This window comes from Pogoniulus pusillus, chromosome 24 (genome assembly GCF_015220805.1).
Source record: "Pogoniulus pusillus isolate bPogPus1 chromosome 24, bPogPus1.pri, whole genome shotgun sequence".
NCBI classification, from domain to species: Eukaryota; Metazoa; Chordata; class Aves; order Piciformes; family Lybiidae; genus Pogoniulus; species Pogoniulus pusillus.
This window is the reverse complement of record NC_087287.1, coordinates 10,549,888-10,570,315: the sequence shown is the minus strand read 5'-3', so window position 1 is coordinate 10,570,315 and position 20,428 is coordinate 10,549,888. Positions and strand designations below refer to the sequence as shown.

The 20,428-nt window shown below is 49.0% G+C and overlaps 1 protein-coding gene across 2 annotated transcripts in view; it reads right to left on the bottom strand.

Moving 5' to 3' along the window:
• The window catches only part of RMDN3 (regulator of microtubule dynamics 3), a 33,571-nt gene extending 15,528 nt beyond the window's left edge, over window positions 1–18,043 (bottom strand). Inside the window, exons 1-6 of one of the 2 annotated variants that reach the window (XM_064163542.1) lie at window positions 17,841–18,043; window positions 15,802–15,997; window positions 15,068–15,214; window positions 10,245–10,512; window positions 8,231–8,333; window positions 6,381–6,441 (exon numbers count right to left, since the gene is read on the bottom strand). In XM_064163542.1, coding sequence (XP_064019612.1) covers window positions 6,381–6,441; window positions 8,231–8,333; window positions 10,245–10,512; window positions 15,068–15,214; window positions 15,802–15,997; window positions 17,841–18,006 — 941 coding nt within the window. In that variant the 5' untranslated portion in view covers window positions 18,007–18,043. The remainder of the gene's footprint in view (window positions 1–6,380; window positions 6,442–8,230; window positions 8,334–10,244; window positions 10,513–15,067; window positions 15,215–15,801; window positions 15,998–17,840) is intronic. The other variant, XM_064163541.1, reaches the window with a different exon arrangement.
• Window positions 18,044–20,428: the final 2,385 nt, after the last annotated feature.

Genomic DNA, 20,428 nt, shown 5'->3' with positions numbered 1-20,428 from the left:
GCATGAAGACACTGAAGCATGAAAGTGCTTCCCTTTTAATGGCATCAAAATCTCCTTCATACATATTTAATCATTTAATGTTTTTTTTTCACGGTGACACACAAAAATTAATCATAGAATCACAGAATCAACCAGGTTGGAAGAGACCTCCAAGCTCATCCAGTCCAACCTAGCACCCAACCCTGGCCAATCAACCAGACCATGGCACTAAGTGCTTCATTCAGGCTTTGTTTGAACACCTCTAGGAATGGTGACTCCACCACCCCCCTGGGCAGCCCATTCCAATGCCAGTCACTCTCTCTGAGGAACTTCCTCCTAACATCCAGCCTAGGCCTCCCCTGGCACAACTTGAGACTGTTTCCCCTTGTTCTGTTGCTGGTCACCTGGGAGAAGAGACCAATCCCCACCTGGCTACAGCCTCCCTTCAGGTACTTGTAGACAGCAATGAGGTCACCCCTGATAATAATGAATCATGGAATGGTTTGGGTTGGAAGTGACCTCCAAAGATCACCCAGTCCAACCCCCAACATGTTCTTATTCCATCAGAATGAGCTGTGAGCTGCACAATCATTGAATTGTTTGGGTTGGAAAAACACCTCCAAGACCATCATGTCCAACCATCAACTCAGTACCACCACAGCCATCAAACAATGTCCCAAATGCAACGTCCACACCTTTCTTGAACACCTCCAGGGATGGTAACTCCACCGCCTCCCTGAGCAGCCTGTCCCAATGCCTGACCTGTCAGGATGCTCAGTGCTACTCACACAGCACTGCCAGTAAATCAGGAGAGGTTTTATCACATGCAAAGCAGCTAAAAATCCTTGCCAGAGCTCCATTTCAGCTGAGTCAGACTGAGAAGACTAAAATCCGTGGTAATCAAGAAAATAACTTGGCGAAAGAGAGCTCCAAAACATCCATCTTGGTAAAGGATTTAGAACTCTCTCCAATATTTTATGAGCATTACCAGATTTTTTGCCTTCCTGTGTATTGTGTAGATCTCTGTTACTCTCATCACTTGGTAAAGGAAGCAGACAGATGAATCAGCAGGTACTTGAACTGTCTGTGAAGCTCCTGGCAGCAAACAAAGGGAAGGTGGTGCAGCTGTAACTGGTACAAAGCTGATCTGCGGCTTGTTGGAGGGTGAATGTGGGAGGTTCATCACTGGGATCTGTCTAACCTGGTCTGAAAAGTGCCCATCTGAAAGAAAATTACTTTATCTGGAGTGAATAAATGACCTGAGTCTCTCTGTCCTCGTTTTCCCACCATGAACTGTTCTCTGGAAATGATTGTGAGCAAGTGTACATAGAATGGAGCAGCAAAAAAAGGCCTGACAAGACTGATGCTATTAAATCACTCCATTAAATTAGGTAATGCAGTAGAGATTGAATTTAAATAGGCTGCAGCCTAGCATATGCTGGAACATTCAGCAGCTAACGGGGGGTGGCTGCAGAGAATCCAATTTAAAGGTTCCAGTAGATCATAAGCAGCCTGAGGCAGTAACATGATGCTGCTCCAGCAAGTCTCAGCTCAAGCACTAAGTCCAATTTTGGAGTAATACATTTAAAAGGATGAGCTGGAGAGAGTCCATGAGACAATGCTGAGAACAGGAGGTTCTACCTCTAAGTTGTTTGTATCTGCTGAAGATCCCTAGCCTGCTGTGGGAGGTGGTGACTGTCCTCCTGTACTCAGCATTGGTGAGGCAGCAGCTCAAATCCTGGTGTCAGTGTGGGGCCCTTCACTCCAAGGACATTGAGGGGCTTGGAAGAGGTCCAGAGAAGAGCAATGAAGCTTCTGAAGGGTCTGGAGAAGAGAGTTGGTAAGGAGAAGCAGAGGGAACTGGGATTGTTCAGTCTGGAGAAAAGGAGGCTGAGAGGAGACCTCATTGCTCTCTACAACTCCCTGAAAGGAGGTTGGGTCCAGGTGGGGGTCAGGTTCTTCTCCCTGTTATCATGTGACAGAACAGAAGGAAATGGCCTGAAACTGTGCCAGGAGAGGTTTAGTTTGGAGATTAGGAACAATTTCTTCACTGCAAGAGTGGTCAGGCACTGCAACAGTCTGCCCAGGGAGGTGATGGAGTCACTATCCCTGGAAGTGTTCAAGAAATGTGGACATGGCACTTGGGGACATGGTTTAATGGCCATGGTGGTGTTGAGTTGATGGTTGGACTCACTGATCTTAAGAGATCTTTTCCAACCTAAACAACTCTATGATTGTGTAACATACAGAATATCTCCAAGAGGGTCAAAGCTTCTAACTTCGTCTGCCATGACAGCAGTCAGCAAATGGCATTTGATTTCTGAGGTGAAATACCCCTCACACAAAAGCTGTTAACAGGGCACCTGCAAAGCTTTTCCCAGAGGGGCCTCTGGAAGCTCTTGTTGCTCCAGGTGTACTTCCAGAACTTCTTTTTAACAATAGAGGTAAAAGCCAAGGCAAACACACAACTTATTGTCCTTTCCTGATCCTCAAAGCTGCTGGTGCCTGCTTGCAGCTGTAATGCAGCCACAGCAAAAACATGGAGGGGAATCCAACAGTCACAGCTATTTCTCTCACTCCATCTGTGGGGATAACACAGAGTCATGGCTACGCAACAAAGCACATAGGTTTGTGCAGTAATCAATGCCCCATCCTTCCTTCCATCCATCTACCCAAGAGCAGCCTATCAACTTGCTCTGTTCTCCTGTTCATCAGCTGAAAGCAGCTCTCAGTTTAGTTGGACATGATGTCTACCTGTTCTGAGATCTTTTACATCAAAGAACACTTTCCATGCCTGTATCAATAAGAAGAGTCAGGAGTACAGAGGCATTAAGCACCTTTGATATCACATCAATGAGACTAAAAGCCCTAAATCTGTTCTAAAGACACTCAATCCATCCAGCTTCCCACATTACTCTGACACGTTTCTGTGTTCCCAAGTGGTGCCCACAAGCAAAGCACAGCCAGAGACCAGTTCCACTGCACAAACTGCCTTTGGCCTGTCTGTGCAGCCCTGATCAAATCCCAGCTGTGTGCAGATGGTTCTCATGGGACCAGCTGACTTGCAAGAGCAGTGACTCCAGCAACAGCTTTGTACCAAATCTGGTGTCAGGAAGACCCAAGAGATCCACAAGAGGCCTCTCCTTCATGTTTGGGCAGATCCCAATTCCAGCCCAGACAGAGCCCCAGACACTCACTGCTTTCTCTGTCATTCTTGAGAAACCACTTGGTCTCAGCTGCCAAAGCCCCCAAACCCCCCAGCCACAGAAGGCCCCAGAGCTGCAGCCAGTCTCACTCCGCTCAGCGCTATCTGCGCCAGCACTTGCAGCCTGCTCCCTCCCAGAGCCAGTTCCTTTGCGTGCAGCCCTGGCTGCAGGAACAGAGGGGCACTGAGAGAGGGGAAAAACATTTCACTTGCAGTGGTGACTCTGTGCAAAGTGTCTGCTGCCTTCTTTGACAAGCACCACACCTTAAAGCAAATAAACCAGGGAAGGACTCCTGCAACAGACCCAAAGAGCCACCGGGCAGCCCCCTAGAGAGCATAAACCCCAGTGAATCAGCAGCAAAATCCAGCACAACTGCACCTTCACTCAGCCATAAGCATAAGTGGGAACTGATCAAATACAGAGTTATGGTCCACATGAAATAAGTATGGTCAAGTCTGATCCAAGGTAGGGTGTCCCTGCCCCTGGCAGGAGGATTGGAACTAGATGATCCTTGTGGTCCCTTCCAACCCTGACTGATTCTGTGATTCTAAGAGGTGCAGCTGTGCCAATGCCAGCAGAGCTCCCACAGCCTGTATCACACAGCAGAGACATTAACAGCACTGGGAATATTTCCATGGAAATCTCCATTTAGTGAGTTGTGGCAAAGAGAAAGACAATGTTGCTTGCTGTTTATGGAGGCAAGAAGGAAAAGGGCCAGCACAGGAGCATTACACAAGTCCATGTTGCTCCCCCAGCTTCTGCTCTGCAGTGAATTTGCCTGCTTTTGTCTGAAAAGCCAGGGATGGTGCTGGCTTAATGGCTGGACTTGCTCTTGGAGGTATTTTTCAACCTTAAGGATTCTGTGATCAAGGAATTCACCAGAACACCAGACCAGCACATTCCCATCTCTCTCCCTTTGTGCAAGGGGTCCCATGGAAAAGGCCAGGGGTAAAGGGTAAAAGTTACTCACGGGGAGATTCTGACTGTCCAGGAGAATGTTTTTCACCATGAGAACAGTTGGACATTGGAATCATCTCCTAGAGGAGTGCTGGATTCCCCTGCATGGGACACTTTGAAGACTCAGCTTGCCAGGGTGCTGGGCCATTGCTTTTCAACTAGACTGTTACCTAGAAAGGTTGGACCAAGAGATTCTTGGGGTCCCTTCCATCCTGGCATTCTGTGCTCCTCTCCCAATATCTGTGCCCCTCTACAAACTCTCTTGGGGGGCTTTTCAAAAAGCAGGGCAGTCCTTTCAATCCCACACCCAAGCTGCAGTCAAAGCCTGTTTGTTTGAGGTGCTGAGGGCAAGATGCCACCCCCTTGCCCAGCCCCTCACCATCTGCAGCATTCAAAGACACAGCACACTTTGCCTGGCTGAGCTGCAGACCACATCATCTTTGACCAGGAGAGAAAGATGTAAAGTGTCTTTGTAAAAAGAAAGAGCCATATGCTGCTGGCCAATTCTGCTTCCCAGCCAGAGGCACCAGCAGCAGCCCTGAGCAGAACACACCATGCCAGGCCAGAAGACACTCTCCAGATGACTATAAAAGCTGTCTGAGAAGAATGATGTTCCTCCTTGCATCTGTCTTAATTCTGAAGTAAGAACACTGGCAGAGCACTAAGCCCACGCTCCCAGGTCTAGCTGAGGGAGGCACATCCATCACCTCCTGACACAAAGCAAAAGACTCTGCAGCATAGCATTATCAAAATGTCAATAACAGAGTAAAACCCAACCATTAACCCAAGAATGCTGGAGGAGCACAAAGGAAAGAACTCATTCATATTTACTCTGTAACTCTCATGACTTTGCCCTCCCCCTCCCCAAAGCTGTGCAGCTTGGCTTTGAGGGCTCCATACATCACTCCACAGGGGGCTGAAAAGGGGCCAAAGGAAACAGAGGACTCAGGGAAGATCATGCACAGTCTACTGAGCTCTCAAAGTCAGGAACTGCTTTCTGCAAGCTTATCTGCATGAAACATGTTCTTTGGCATCCCCTCCACACCCAGCACAGAGCAGGTCGCTCCCATATGCCCTTTCCCAGGGTCTGCAGAGTCAGAAGTGATGCTGATGGAGCTCAGCTCCTCTCTGCGCCAAGACGCCTGCCCAGGCACACACACAGCTCCAGACCAGCTGCTGAGCAGAGCTTTGTCCTCCAGGTTCAGAAAGGTAAGCAGCAGAGTCCCTAGGTAAGCTTCCTAAGAAACTTTCCTTCACCTTTTCAACGTGACATCCTCCAGCTATGAGTAGCCTGAAGACACTAGAACAGGTTGCCCAAGGAGGTCCTGGACACCTCCCTCGAAGTGCTCAAAGCCACCCTGCCACACGGTGGAACAACCACCTCCTGAATCTACCTCCATCCACTGCCATCAGACTGGTTGTGTATATATTTTGTAGCTTGTTTCCCTTCCCTTTTTCTAACCCTCCTTACCTTAAATACCTTTCATTTATTGTTCAAGTTTTTTTCCTTTAACTTCCAAACTGAAGCAAGACTACTCTTTGGGTGTTTTACCCCTTTTCACTCTCCACATCTAATTCCTTTCTTTCCAAACTGGGGAGGGAGGGGAAGGTATCCCATTATTATATTGTTCTATTAGTCTTCCAGGCTCCAGGAAGCTTAAACTAGAACCAATACAGTGATCTTCAAGGTCCCCTCCAGCCCAAACCACTCTGATTCTATGACTAAGCATTTAGTTTGCTAAAGTCCTCCTCATAGACACCAAACAGAGCTCACTGTGTATCTCAAACTCTTTTTGTCAGGAGCTTGTTTCCCCAAGCCTCATCCAGAAGTTCACCCTTCACTACCACCACCAAAGCTCACCAGATTTTAGGTGCAGGCTCACTAAAGCCTTGACAAAAGAAGTTTGTTATCCTACCTAGGAGCTTGTGCTCTAGAATGCTTTTGGCCATCTTGGCTCGGAGAGAAATTCATCATTGACACCAGCACAGCTAAGCCTGTTGCCATAACCACAACCAAACCTACCCTGTGCCAAGCCACTACTTGTGCCAACTAACCAAAGCTGGTAAGAATGGCTCTTTATGGAGGAACACCACCAATGCAGCACACTCCTGGTAAGAACAAGCAAGCTCTTTTTTCCCCCCCTTCTTTCTTTAATTAGTTTTTTAAATGCAGCTCAGCTCACAGCAGCCTCCAAGCCCTTTTCCTATGCTTCTTAAAAGCAAAAAGAAGTCACATACCACTGATGACACTCAGCACACTGGTCCCATTTCTGCAAGGCAATTTCTAGCTCTTCTTTGCCTGCATATAAATAGAGGGGTAAAGAAATTCAGCCACTTTAAGTTAGAGTGTGTTAGAGTACAGTAAGAGGACACAGTCTCAAGTTGTGCCTGGGGAGGTCTAGGCTGGATGTTAGGAGGAAGTTGTTGGCAGAGAGAGTGATTGGCATTGGAATGGGCTGCCCAGGGAGGTGGTGGAGTCGCTGTCCCTGGGGGTGTTGAAGAAAAGCCTGGATGAGGCAGTTAGTGCCATGGTCTGATTGAATGGATAGGGCTGGGTGCTAGGTTGGACTGGGTGAGCTTGGACTCTCTTCCAACCTGGTAATTCTATGATTCTATGAAGAGAATGGCATAAAGGTCATAGATTTGCTCTCTTTATATTGGGCTTGACAACATCTCCTAAATAACCCCATGCTCTTGCAGTGCTCTGGAACATCTCGGATCACTCAGAGACAACACAAACTTGCAGTGCAGCAGCAAACTCTGCTGACCTGCCAGCAAGGCTTCACCTCTTTGGCAGCACCATTAATTATAACGAAAACACAAACACCTTCCACACCACATTGAGCAAAGTGAATTAGTGCCTTCAGTTGGCTTGTTTGGATGCCTTTCACAGCATCAGATCTAGGACTCACCCCCACTCCCTCCCCTCTACTCCTGAAGCCTCAAAGAGCTGACTACTAAGCACCTGCTGAAGGGTAAAAGGACTATACCAAAGTAAAATTTGAAATGCCACATTTTTCAATAGCTACACTCATTTTCAGAACAGAACCATTTAATTCTGGTGTTTATTAACTATGTTTACTCATGTGCAATGTAAACAGGATAGAAATTAGTTGGAATAGTATCTTCTGTTGGGTTTTGGTTTATTCTGATCCATGCACAGGCCAAAGCACATCCAAGATAGAGAAGAATCTGCACCCAGTTCTGGAGCCCCTATTACAAGAGGGATGTGGAGATGCTGGAGCACATCCAGAGAAGGGCCTCAAGTTTGCTCAGAGGGTTGAGGCACCTCTCCTATGAGGACAGACTGAAAGAGTTGGGGCTGTTCAGTCTGGAGAAGAGGAGGCTCTGAGGTGACCTCATTGTGGCCTTCCAGTATCTGAAGGGGGCCTGCAAAAAAGCTGGGGAGGGACTTTTTAGGCTATCAGGTAGTGACAGGACTAGAGGGAATGGAGCAAAGCTGGAAGTGGGGAGATTCAGACAGGACATGAGGAGGAAGTTTTTCACCATGAGGAGGAAGTTTTTCACCATGAGAGTGGTGAGAGCCTGGAATGGGCTGCCCAGGGAGGTGGTTGAGGCCCCATGGCTGGAGGTGTTTAAGGCCAGGCTGGATGAGGCTGTGGCCAGCCTGATCTAGGGTAGGGTGTCCCTGCCCACAGCAGGGGGGGTGTAACTAGATGATCCTTGTGGTCCCTTCCAACCCTGACTGATTCTACAATTCTAAGAATGAGGGCATGAAACTAAACTGGCTCCTCTAAGCAAAACCACATTTGAAATAAATTACTCAAAAAAATAAATGTATATATTACAAAAAAATTAAGTGTCTTGCAGCAAATAGATGTTTATCTTAATAGCACACATGGTATGGATGATAGGTTTGAGAAACAAACTTTGACACCTTTAACCACCCCTTAGCCTGCCTTGGAGCAAGCAGAAATGATATACCCAGTCCTGCTAGCTGAAAAAGAAGTGATCACAAGGGCAAAACCAATCCACTCTCTTGTCTGCAAGTGTGGGGTTTATAAATGTGAAGTGTGATATCAGCTCTGAACACCCCTTTCCCTCATCCCAGACAGACAATTCCTCACCATCAGAAGCATAGGATCTCTTCTCATCTGCATCCTCTGTCATGTCACACATGTCGCTGTGTGCTCGGGCCAGGCGCCAGAGGAAGTCTTTCTGGTCCGCATACTGTGGGGGAAGCAGAAATGTTTGATGTCAGGACCCATTCTGCCACTGACAAGGAGCAGCAGAAAAGAAAAGGCAAGTTGAGGCACCCACTACAAGTCACACAGACATCTTGTGAAGCCTTCAAAGGCTCTACAGAATCACTGAGGCTGGAAAAAGAACTCCGAAACCAAGTCCAGCCTATGACCTAACACCACAACATCAGCTAAACCATGCCACCAAGTGCCACAGCAAATCTTTCCTTGAAGACCTCCAGGAATGGTGATTCCACCACCTCCCTGGACAGTCCATTCCAGTGCCCAATCACCCTTTCTGTAAGGAGGTGCTTCCTAATATCCAACCTAAACCTTTCCCTGGCACAGCTTCAGACCATGCCCTCTTGTCCTGTCACAAGTTGCCTGGGAGAAAAGACTGACCTCTAGCTGTCTACAACTTCCTCTTAGGTAGCTGTAGAGAGTGACACAGTCACCTCTAAGTATCCTCTTCTCCAGGCTGAACAACCCCAGCTCCCTCAGCCTCTCCTCATAAGACTTTCCCCTCCAGCCCCCTCACCAGTCTCCACCTCTGCAAGAGCAGAAGCGGAACCACAAAGGAGCAAACTCGATGGCCAGGTTTATCATTACACTTATGAACTCTTACTGTTGCTGCCTTCTAAGCAGGAACCCCTCCATTCTAAGCCCAGACTGCAGTCAGCTCAGCAGCCTGCTAATTTCAAAGCACTGGGGGAAAAAAAAACAACACCCCAAAGCTCACCACCTCATAAAAAAAAAAATCACCATTTTTTCAGCCTTCAGCCCACATTCAAACAGTTTCATATCCTGCCTCACTCCTAAGGCCAGGGCAGCTCTGCAGGTGCATGGCTACAGCTCAAGTGCAATGTTCTGACTAACTCAAACTTTAAAATACCCAAAAAAATAGAAAATGAAAGCACAACGACCTGACCATCTGACTTCTTTTGCAGAAGTGCTGTAATTAAAAGAAAGTGGGGGAATCATCGGGGAAGAGCATACAAGAGAATTTCAGAAGTCAGCAGGTCTTGCTGGTGGGCAGGAGAAAAACCCCAATCGACCTGAACTGAGAACTGATCAGGTGATCTGTTACCTCCTTCCTTCTGTTCTTCCTGGAAATACAGGGGGCAAAAAGGTTTTGCTTTGGAAAAGGCTGGTAGCCCAAAACATTTTCTGTGCTGGCCATGCCATACTCTTGGGACACACAAAACAAGGCTGACGGCGGTGCCGGTGCGGCAGGCACAGGCTGCTGCAGGTGACAGCAGCTGCAGTGACACATTTCAACCGTAGCATGTCCACGGGTCTGAGCTGTCTGCAGCAGCTGGGGCAGAGCTATCAGTGCCCCTTGATCCACTGAGCCAGGGATCAACCTGCACAGCCTGTATGTGATCAAACCCACGTTCTGCAAGGTAGCAAAACACCTGCACCACCTCATTAGCCAAGAGCCACCTCGGTGTTGCCCAACCCTTCTGTTTGACTCTGTAGCCTATTTATTTTGCGAGCACATGTGCACTGGACAGTCCCCACCGTGGCCAAGCTTCCTGGACACAGCCCCAGCCTCTGCACCCACGGTGAGGTCGATGTCCTGCCAACATCTGCTGTGTTTGCTCTGCACACAGAGCCCTGCTACTCAGCACTTGCACAGAGTGTTCACTCAGGGAAAGTGATGACAGGAGAAGACACAGAGTTCCAAGACAGCGAGCCACTGGGAACTGGCTGCTGCTGCCCCAACAGTTTTGGCTTCTAGCCCATTCCCAAGCCGCTCCTGAGGAAGGGGGCCACTGGAAATGGGCCAAATTGTTGTACAGGAACTGGACCCCACTAAGATATGCAATTTCCTCTTTCCCAGCTCTTTAGCTGAAAGCACAAATCACTGCTGGCAAACAGAAAAAAAAGCAGCTCTTACCACCAGCTTGTTATTGAGCAGCAGCTGGAAGCCTTCTCTCCTCTCCTGCTCATCCCCGTTGTGCAGGCGGTCAGCCTGCTGCAGTAGCTGCCCCAGACCTTCCTCCAGTGAGGAATCTGAGACTAAGTGTGTGTCATCCTCATTGACGAGGTCCAGGGAATCCCGTCGTGCAGTCCTCACTGTCTCACAGCTCACTTCATCCTCCCCTTCTTCGCTCTCCCGCTCCGACTCCCGGTCGTAATCGGACTCGGCGTTGGCTGTGCTGTACCTTTGAGCAACAAAGACACAACCCAAAACGAGCTTGAGGGGATCATAGAATCATAGAATGGTCTAGGTTGTAAGGCACATTAAGGATCATCTATTTCAATCGCTTTGCCATGGGAAGGGACACCTGCTACTAAAGCAGGCTGCTCATGGCCCTGTCCAACCTGGCTCTGAATACCTCCCAGGGAGAAGGCATCCACATAGGCTGAGCGAGTTGGGGTTGTTCAGTTTGGAGAAGAGAAGGCTCTGAGGAGACCTTATTTTGGCTTTTCACTATCTGAAAGGGGGCTGGTGAGAGACTTTTTAGGGTGTCAGGTAGTGACAGGACAAGAGGGAATGGATCCAAGCTAGAGGAGGGGAGATTTGGTTTAGATGTTAGGAAGAAGTTCTTTACCATGGGGGTGGTGAGACACTAGAAGAGGTTGCCTAGGGAGGTGGTGGAAGCCTCATCCGTGGAGGTTTTTAAGGCCAGGCTGGATATGGCTCTGAGCAACCTGATCTAGTGTGAGGTGTCCCTACCCATGGCAGGGGAGTTGAAGCTCGATGATCCTTCCAGCCCTGACAATTCTGATTCTATAACAGCTTCTCTTACACCTTCTATCTTCAGTATAAGAGAAGAAAAGAACCAATAGAGCAACAAATCTCATCTAAATGTATAGGTTAGAAAAGAGAGCTTCAACAACATCTGACACCCTCATCCATGTGGAAAATATAACCTGATGTTTTCAGCCTGTGCCAGGAAATGTCAGACACAAGAACTGCTTTGGCAATGTCTGGCATCTCCATCATCTTGCCTGAGCACTGAATGAGAAACATCTTGCTCACACTGACATGTGAAAAGGTGCACAGCAGTAGGAGCTATCAGAACTGCTCTACTGGAGCAAGGAGACACCATTTGCACAAGAGTCCAGGCAGCAATTAGCTGCTAACGGAGCAGGATAAAATTCTGATCAATGTTCCTGAAGATGGCTAAAACTGAGCTCCTCCAAATCATATACAGGCACCTAAGGTGGAAATTTAAAACCACTTTATCCATTGACTGACACAGGTGCAGGAGAGTGTCCACTTACAGAACTCATTTCTGTTTAAATAAGACTCTGTTTTCTCCACCTCACACCTACCTGCAGGCTCGTAGCTGGCAGGCAGCAATTCCAGAATGTGCACTTTTGTACTTGGAGTTTGTTGTTTTTTTTCTGAACAGAAAGCTCTCTTCCTGAAGGAGGCTCCTTCAGATCCCACAAACACTTCATTCCAGGGGATGTTAGTAATTATTGTCCAATGAAATTGTGCCTGAGTCAACGTGGCAAGTTCTGCTAGAACTCAACACCACTGCAGTTTAGGGGCATTTGCTGGTTGCAGCTGCACTCCCTGCTGTCCTGGCTGAGGTTCTCCTCCCAAGGAGAGCAGAAGACTGTGAGGCTGCCTTTGTCTGGAGACAAAGATATGTGCCCAAAGCCCTTATCTGAAGAAAACAGGTCTAGTAATTTGGCCCCACAGATAACAAAATCCATTTGGCTATCAAAGCTTCAGTTTTCTGAGAACCATCACTAACGCTGACAAATTTCCCTCTCTGGTAGAAGCTAAAGAAATGCTCACACTCAACACAGCCTCCAGCCCTCATCCACACCTTTTAAAATGCACCACTTGGTACTGAAAGATTTAAAGACAAGAACTAGAGTCAGCCTTATCACACAAAGCCAGGAAAGCAAGGCACTACAGGGGGAGATCGGGTAGGCAGCACTCAGTTTGTGGATGAGGGAGCAGCATGGTTCCAGGTGACACTGGCACAGCTCCACTTCAGATTAAAAGCCTCATTTCCTGCTATTTTCTTCAGATTATTGACATTATTATCTCTTTAGACTGCCTCACTTTTGGTAATTCAACACAAACTCCTCAAATCGATTCTATCAGCGGATCCAGAGAGGTGATTCTGCCACTTTATTCTGCTGAGACCTCACCTGGAGTACTGCATCCAGCTCTGGAGCCCTCAATAGAGGAATGACATGGACCTGATGGAGTGGGTCCAGAGAAGGGCCATGAAAATCATTGGGAGTTGGAGCACCTCTACTACAAAGATAGGCTGAGGGAGCTGGGGTTGTCCAGCCTGGAGAAGAAGAGGCTCCAGGAAGACCTAATAGCAATCTTCCAGTACCTAAAGGAGGCCTACAAGAAGCATGGAGAGAGACTGTTTACAAAGGCCTGCAGTGACAGGACGTGGGGCAATGGCTTCAAACTAGAGAAAAGCAGATTTAGATTGGATGTTAGGAACAAGTTCTTTACTGTGAGGGTGGTGGAACACTGGAACAGGTTGCACAGGGAGATGGTTGTGGCCCCATCCCTGGAGATACTCAAGGTGAGGCTCAACAGGGCTCTGGGTGACCTGCTCTAGTTGAAGATGTCCCTGCTGACTGCAGGGAGGTTGGACTGGATGACCTTTGGAGGTTCCTTCCAGCCTGGACCACTCCATGATTCTATGAAATTCTCTAATTTCCACTCACAACCTACTATGCAGCTCAGCTGTGGACTACTCTGTTTTTAACTGGCAGCTGCAGAGACTTCAGCTCTCCAACTGAAAACCACTTTCCATGCTGAAGGCTCCTGAAACACAATATGGTTTTTAAACACAGGCAGTGATGGATGGCTCCTACCCACAGCTTTTCTCCACCACAAATATGTGTTTTCTTCAAGGCAGTTCATACGAGATGCTGCCAGTTTAAAAAGCCAAGCAGCACTGTATATAACTTCATAGAGTCAGAGTTTTCAGAAGGATTATAGGATTTAGATGTTATCAGCCTGTTTTCTCCAGTTTATGATGATGGAAAGTTCTGTAATGCTTTAGTGTACTGAGGGCTCTGGCTAGCAGACATCCTGAAGGAAAATGGAAACAGACTATCTGGAACAAGAAAGCACATAGCAAGAGGAGGCAGAAAAGCCCAAAAGCCTAATGCAGTGCCAAGGCAACACAGAGAAATTACACTGCTCAGGAGCTCTGGCCTCCTGAGAGCTTGAGATGGTTACTGAGAGCTGTATCTGAAACGGGAGAAGATGCTTTTGTCCATGTGGTTCACGAAACACAGCTGAAATGTGAGCTCTGCCTTCTGAGTTTCATTAAAAGAATCCAACCGCCAGAAGCGAGCACGCAGCTGAGGTCTGTGGAGAATGGTCTCATTCTTCCTCCCAGTGGCTGCTAAAAACCTTCAAGTCTTTTCCATACCTACATTCCCTACCCCAACCTGCTACTAAAAAATGCTGGTATTTACATCTGAAAAGACAACATTGCTGGTCCCAGCCAGTACTTGTACAGGAAGAATTCCAGAGTGACAGATTACACTGTACTATGTTTTCCAAATCAGATGAGAGCTGCTCACCCACCAATTCTCCATTCCAGTCATTACACCTAACAGCAGATTTTAAATACAACACAAGAACCAACCCCAAACCATCAATAACCTCCCAATAAAGCACTGAGCTTGAGCAACAAAGTGTATCCCAGCTCCACAGCTCCCCTGAGGTGCCCTCAGGAGGAAGCCTCCTCTGAAGCTTAGAACTGCTGTTGGCCTCTATCACAGCTTGCAGCTCTCTGAGGAGAGCTGGGGCTCTTGCCTGTGGAGAACAACCACCCTTTCCAGCAGGCTCTACAAATCTCCTGGCACCCTGATGACTCAACCCATCTGTAATCATCCAGATAGCGAGGTCTTGTCTTCTGAACCAACTAGATAATGTCTGCTCTGCAGCTCATGATTCACTTGCTCCTTCATTTTGATTTCATAGCAACACCCACCTCAGATAAATGAACCTGAATGAGATCACATCAGCTCCTTCCTTCTCCACTGACTCCATCTACCAAATACCCAAACGACTTCTACAGTGGTCACAAAGCCACATTCCTGCAGATCCACATCCTTTGTTCTAGAATGCTGCTGCAGTGACAGCTGCTTTGTCCCCTCGTCACAAACTGTGCTGCCAAGTGCCAGCCTGCACCAGCTGCTGGTCATTCAGCTGCTACCAAACAGCATGTCACCTCCAAACTCTGCCTGCCTCTCAGTGTCTAACCATTAACTGCTTCTGAAATTGTTTTTCACTGCAGCTTCCCTGTGAAAGCACACAGAGCCAGTGCTGCTTGTTTTAAAGCACCATGCCACACCTCACCAGCTACAGAGCTCCTCTGATTATGGCACAGAGGAAGGGACTTCCTCAGAAAGGCAGCAGCCATGTACCTTTTACATCAGGCATTCTGAACTATCTGCTTGCATGGAATTTCAGGTATAAACTCTCACTCAAGTCCCAGACTGGGCTTCTACTTTTCTTCTCCCTGCAAGGGTCCCTAATAAAATTACTGCTTTAAAAACATCCTGCAAAAGTATGTTTTTTTCTCTTCTTTCTTTACAAGTCAGATTGCTTCACTTCTCTCACTTTGGCTGTGGCAGTGGTAGATAAACTGTAATAAAAGCAAATAAAAGCAGGATAGAAAACCCTATCTTTTCTGTTGCACACTGCTCAGAAGCAAGTAAGGGGGCACCAAAGCCCCACAACTGCTCCTGACCGTCTGCTCTGCTTACCCTCCTTCACTTTCTCCATCATCTGTATTCGCTGCTGCTGAGCTGGCAGTGAAATAAATGGAACTGGAGCCTGTGGAATCGCTTCTTTCCCTAGGGAATGGGAACCGCCTCCGGCGAGATACTTTCTGTGTTTCTTCCAGATGGGCCCTTTGGGGAAGGAAAAGAGAAACAAATAAACCTTTGATGGTGAAATGGCTGTTATTTCACTTGCCTCCTCCTCCCTAGGCAATTCTAGAAAGGATTCACAAGGTGAATTGTTTACACTCCCTGGCCCTGTCGCTACATGGCAAAATGTGGTACTCTGAAGTCAGAGCTGCTCTGACCCCAGACCTAGAACATCACAACCCACACACACAGAGGTAGTCACGGTACATGCATCCCTCTGATCTCCTCAGTGAACAAAGGCAAAGCAATCCCAAAACACCTTCTATTCTACATCAGAAGTTACCTGCAGCTGGCAGCAATCACAGAAAGCAGTAGTAGCAGCAAGACATTTACAGCCCAAATAACCTTCCCAGTCCAGAACGCAAATCGAATGTCACTGCCAGGTACTCCACAAGGAAAAAAGCCAACCCTGGCTAACCAGACCCCTGGAGGCCAAAATGTAACACCCATGGAAAACAGAGAAACACATTTTCCACCTCTGGGTTTAAATTTTGTGTGTGTGTGTCCCCAGGTCCCGGCAGTTTTACTGCAGAGCAGGAGGAAAGGGCAGGAAGGGGCTGGGTCTGTACCTGACCTCCCCCACGATCTCGGCAGCCAGGCACTGCAGGCTGTTCCGCAGCTCCTCCACTTCTCTCCTCAGCTCCGAAATGTTTCTCAACACGAAGTCCAGGCTCTCCAGCACGTCTGCCTGCTCCTCCTGCCTCAGCAGAGGGGTGCACACAGCATCACCAGACCCCTCCACGGGAACCGGCACTCTGGGCACCGCTGGAAGACAACGTGAGGTGAAGCTTGTCAGATGTGAATGGAGAGGGGTTTGACATGGGAGATCTGGGTACAATTTGGTGTGCAGGTGGAGAACACAAAGCTTGGTCTTGAGTACTGCTGCCTAACTTAGCCTGAGGTTCTGGTCTCTTTGGCTGGGTTACTGCTCCCTTCAACAGCACCTGGCCACAGAATCACAGACTGTTAGGGGCTGGAAGGGTCCTCTGGAGATCACTGAGTCCAACACCTCTGCCAAGGCAGGGTTACCTAGAAAAGGTCAACCAGGAACACATCCAGGTGGGCTTGGAATGTCTCCAGAGATGGAGACTCCACCACCTCTCTAAGCAGCCCTCTCCAGTGCTCTACCACCCTTAAAGAAGTTCTTCTTCACGTTTAGATCAAACTTCTTTTGTTTGATTTTGTGCCCATCACCCCTTGTCCTGTCACTGGTCCCCAGTGAACAAAGACTAAATAGATCTGTGAGAGCAATCAGGGCTGATCAGAGATCTTCTAACTGCACTCCTGTAAAAACCCCCTTGTAATTGGTGGGGTTTTTAAATAACAAAATCCACCCTAATGTCACATACTGTAGATGAGGAAACTGCTAGGGGGGGGGGTTAAAGTTCTTACTATAAATCAATTTAATTCTCACTGTCATCTTCACACTTCTGTACTAACATCACACTGAAAAAACACACTCTGCTGGTCTCCTCAGTTGAACTCAACTCAGGTGGCCAGCAGCCAGGAAAGCAACCAGCCCACAGGAGAACATATGACAATGAAGGAGGACAATGAAAGCTAATTTTAGCCAAGAGACTTATTCTTTAAAAGAAATACAAATCACCCCCCCAAAACTCTCTGTTCTTACCCAAGGAAAACATCTCCGCAGAAACCCACGGTGGAGACCTCAGCCAAGAGCAGCTGAGTCCTTCCAATGTGTCACTGCCTTCTCAGGAGCATCTAGAACCTTCACCTGTCTGGCTAATCCTTAGATCTCCCTGCAGGTATCTGAAAGGTCTTTCCCAACCTAAGCACTTCTACGGCTGGATGATGCAGCATGATCAACTAGTCTGTAAGAGTACATTCTCCTCTGTGGATTTTAAATAGGTTTGCTTGAAAGTTCAATAACTTTATAGATAAAAATACCATCAGTCATGCCAATTACTTAAGGAGAGAGACTCTGATACCACAACAGAGTCACTCTCCAGCAAGCAGCCAGATTTGAAGCAGAAATGAAGCTTAATGCATCTAAACTCATCGAGAAAGATCTGACTAAATAAAGAACTACTGTCATCTCTTCCTCATTCTTCACTTGCTTCCCTGAAACCATACTGCCTCCCTCGCTCTCTCCTCGGGAAGGGGCTGCCCAGGCCCTCAGTGTGTGTTCCTTTTAAGCCTCTGCCCCAGCATCATTTCCCCCTGTTCCCACTGTCCCATCCGCAGACGCTGATACCTCCTACCCTCCTGTTTCTGCTCAGCACCTGCTCCTGCAGGGTGAAGTCCTGCGGAAATGGATGGACTAATTCCCTCTGTAACAGACGGCCAGAACCAGGGGCAGACATTCCCAGGGGCAGTAATCGCAGCCTCTCAAAGTCCTCTGGGTCTGTCTGCTCTCCTGTCACTGCCACAGCGCCTCTGCGGAGCGTCCTACACGGAGCGGCGCAGGAAACCACGAGGAGGCAGCTACCTAAAGCCTCGTTCCGCAGCACCACAGATTAAAACGCTGTTCACAAACTGCTCCTACCCCAACACAGGGGCACAGACAAGACACCAGATGGCCCAGACACGCCGGGAGGGCCGAAGCACAGCTCCCTCCGCCCAGCCCGGCACCGCCGCTCCACCTTACCCTGGCTCTGGCGCCCTGCAGCCGCCACCTCCTCCACTCCCCAGCCGCTGCCCCGCCGGTGCCGATGGCGTCGCAGCCGCATCAGGCAAAGCAGGCCCAGCCCGGCGGCCGCCGCCGCGCCCAGCGCTACCCCCAGCGCCAAGCGCCCGGGGCCGGGCCGCGCCATGGCCGCGCCGGGCGGCACTGCTGCGGGTGGCGCGGAACAGTGACGTACAAAGGGGCGACCTATGGTGGGGCGTTGCGTCATCAACATGAGCCGTGACGTGCGGGCCCGGGGGGTGTGACGTCACGATGCACCTGGCTCTGAAGCCAACCTGCGCAGCGCCCCCAAGTCCCAGCATGGTGGGGGTGGGAAGGGGCTCGGCAGCATTCAGCCCCCAGGGCACCCACCGCACCTAGCTCGGGTCACAACGGCCAGGGGGCTTTGGAATCCCTTCCGAGGAGACTCCACAGCCTCTCTGGGCGGCTGCTCCAGCGCCCTCGCAGTGTAGTTTTTAACTTGGGGGGGGTGGGGGAAGAGGAAGATTACCTACATCTGTGTTTGAACTTGAACTTGCACCTCCATCTGCACCTGCGTGTAGATCTGTACCCGAATTTGAACCTCTACCTGCAGCTACACCTGAGCTGTAGTTTTTAACTTGGGGGGGGGGGGGGGGGGAGGAAAGGAAAAGTACCTACATCTGTGTTTGAACCTGAACTTGCACCTCCATCTGCACCTGCGTGTAGATCTGTACCCGAATTTCAACCTCTACCTGCAGCTACACCTGAGCCTGTAGCTACGTTTGCATCCAAACCTGTAGCTGCACCTACGCCTGCACAGGGACGATCTGTCCCAGCAGCACAGCTCCTATTGTCATAAATACCGGGCATAAACTTGCGTTCGTGCAAAATAAGGCTTTTAATAGAGTTGCAGGAATCAAGCAATGCGCAGGGCTGGGTGCGCGGGGGAGGCTCTGCTCTACCCTAAAGTACACCTTTTGTTTTCAGTTTTCTCTTTTTATATCCTATTCTGATACGTATTCATTACTAATTCTGAGGTCTCTTCCAACCTTGGTGATACTGTGATACTGTTTTCCTTATCAGTTCTAAGAATGGGAGGTGTCTCTTCCACGCGTGTCTCTTTTTATCCGGTGGTCCCTCTGGTGGTCTTCAGGGATGAAGTAAGGGGTCTTCCTCAAGTGTCCTTTCCGTGAACTCCAAACTAGTCCTCTGTTTGCTCATGCGCAAAGGCTGTCTCTTCCACCTGCCTCCCTCCTCCACCAAGCTTTCTAGTTTCTAATTATTTATTGCTGTTATCTTAAGCCAAGTGTATGCTTTTGTGATGGTTGTGCAAGGAGGAGTGCAGCTCCATTAAAACCCCCTTTCCTCCCTGTCTGTGGCCTCTTGCCACGAATTGATCGGATCAAACATATATTTCTCACACTATCACAGCAGCACAGAGGCTGTCACATCAGCACAACTCCAGTCACACCAGCACAGAGGCTGTCACAGCAGCACAACTCCAGTCACACCAGCCTGCATGCGGCACTGCAGTTCCATCCAGCGCTGAAACTGGGCGTGTGTGGGCTCCAGGTGTGATCACATCAAGGCAAACACCACAACTACCGCTGGCTCTTCACCACCAGTCACCTTACAGCCTGTCCCTGTCCTTTCCAGCCGAGTGACAAGCAGAGGGACACGACGCCAGTGCCTTGCCGCGGGTGAGCAGGCTGCATTGCGTGGTGCAGCGACGCGCAGCTGCAGCGCTCAGAGCCGCACTGAGTCCTGCTGCCCGGATATTAAAGATGGTATCTGGTAGCCCCTCTGCCAACCTCATCAACGTTCTCCCCGTGGCAGTAATGAAAAGGAGGTTTGTGGAGGAAATAATTTCTGGGAAGAAGAGGAGCTCAGCTCCCTCCCTTTAACCCTTTTATCCCAGCAGAAGGCACTCACACGCTGGTGGGTATATGGAGCTGAAACCTCCATTGGGTTGGAAGGTCTCTTTTTGCCCCAAACACACCAACTCCACAAACAAACCACCAAATTGCCCTGGTATTTCTGTGACTGGCACTAAGCTGTTGTGCACCAACAGCTGGGGACAGTGTGGTGACAACACCTTCACACAGACCCCACATTCAACTGTGAATTCTTTTTGCTGGGGCTGTGGAGAGTGAGTAAATTCCTGCCTGGGGGGAAGGTTGTGAATAACGTCACTGCTGGTCTGAAACCCTTGTAGAAGCCAGAGTGCCCACCATTAGACCAGTCTTGTCAGCACTGAGGGATGGGGGAGTGCTGATCTGAGGGATTTTCTTTCCCTAAATGCTTTACTTTGCCTAAAATACCACAGAATGCATCGGGTTGGAAGGGACCCTCCGAGCTGATCCTGTCTCAAGATGATGACCCTCATGATTCAGCTCAGTTCACCCCAAGAAGCAAACTCACACCTCAGGCCCACAGGCACTTGTCCTAAAGTGCTGCCCACCACGCAGTTAGCACCACCTTGGGCAGGAACTTTAACCAGGTACTGCAGCAAGAAGTGGGTGTTGGTTAGAATGAGCCCCTGCTGTGGGAAGAGGAACAACAAAGCTCTTTGTGTGCCCTTTGCTTCT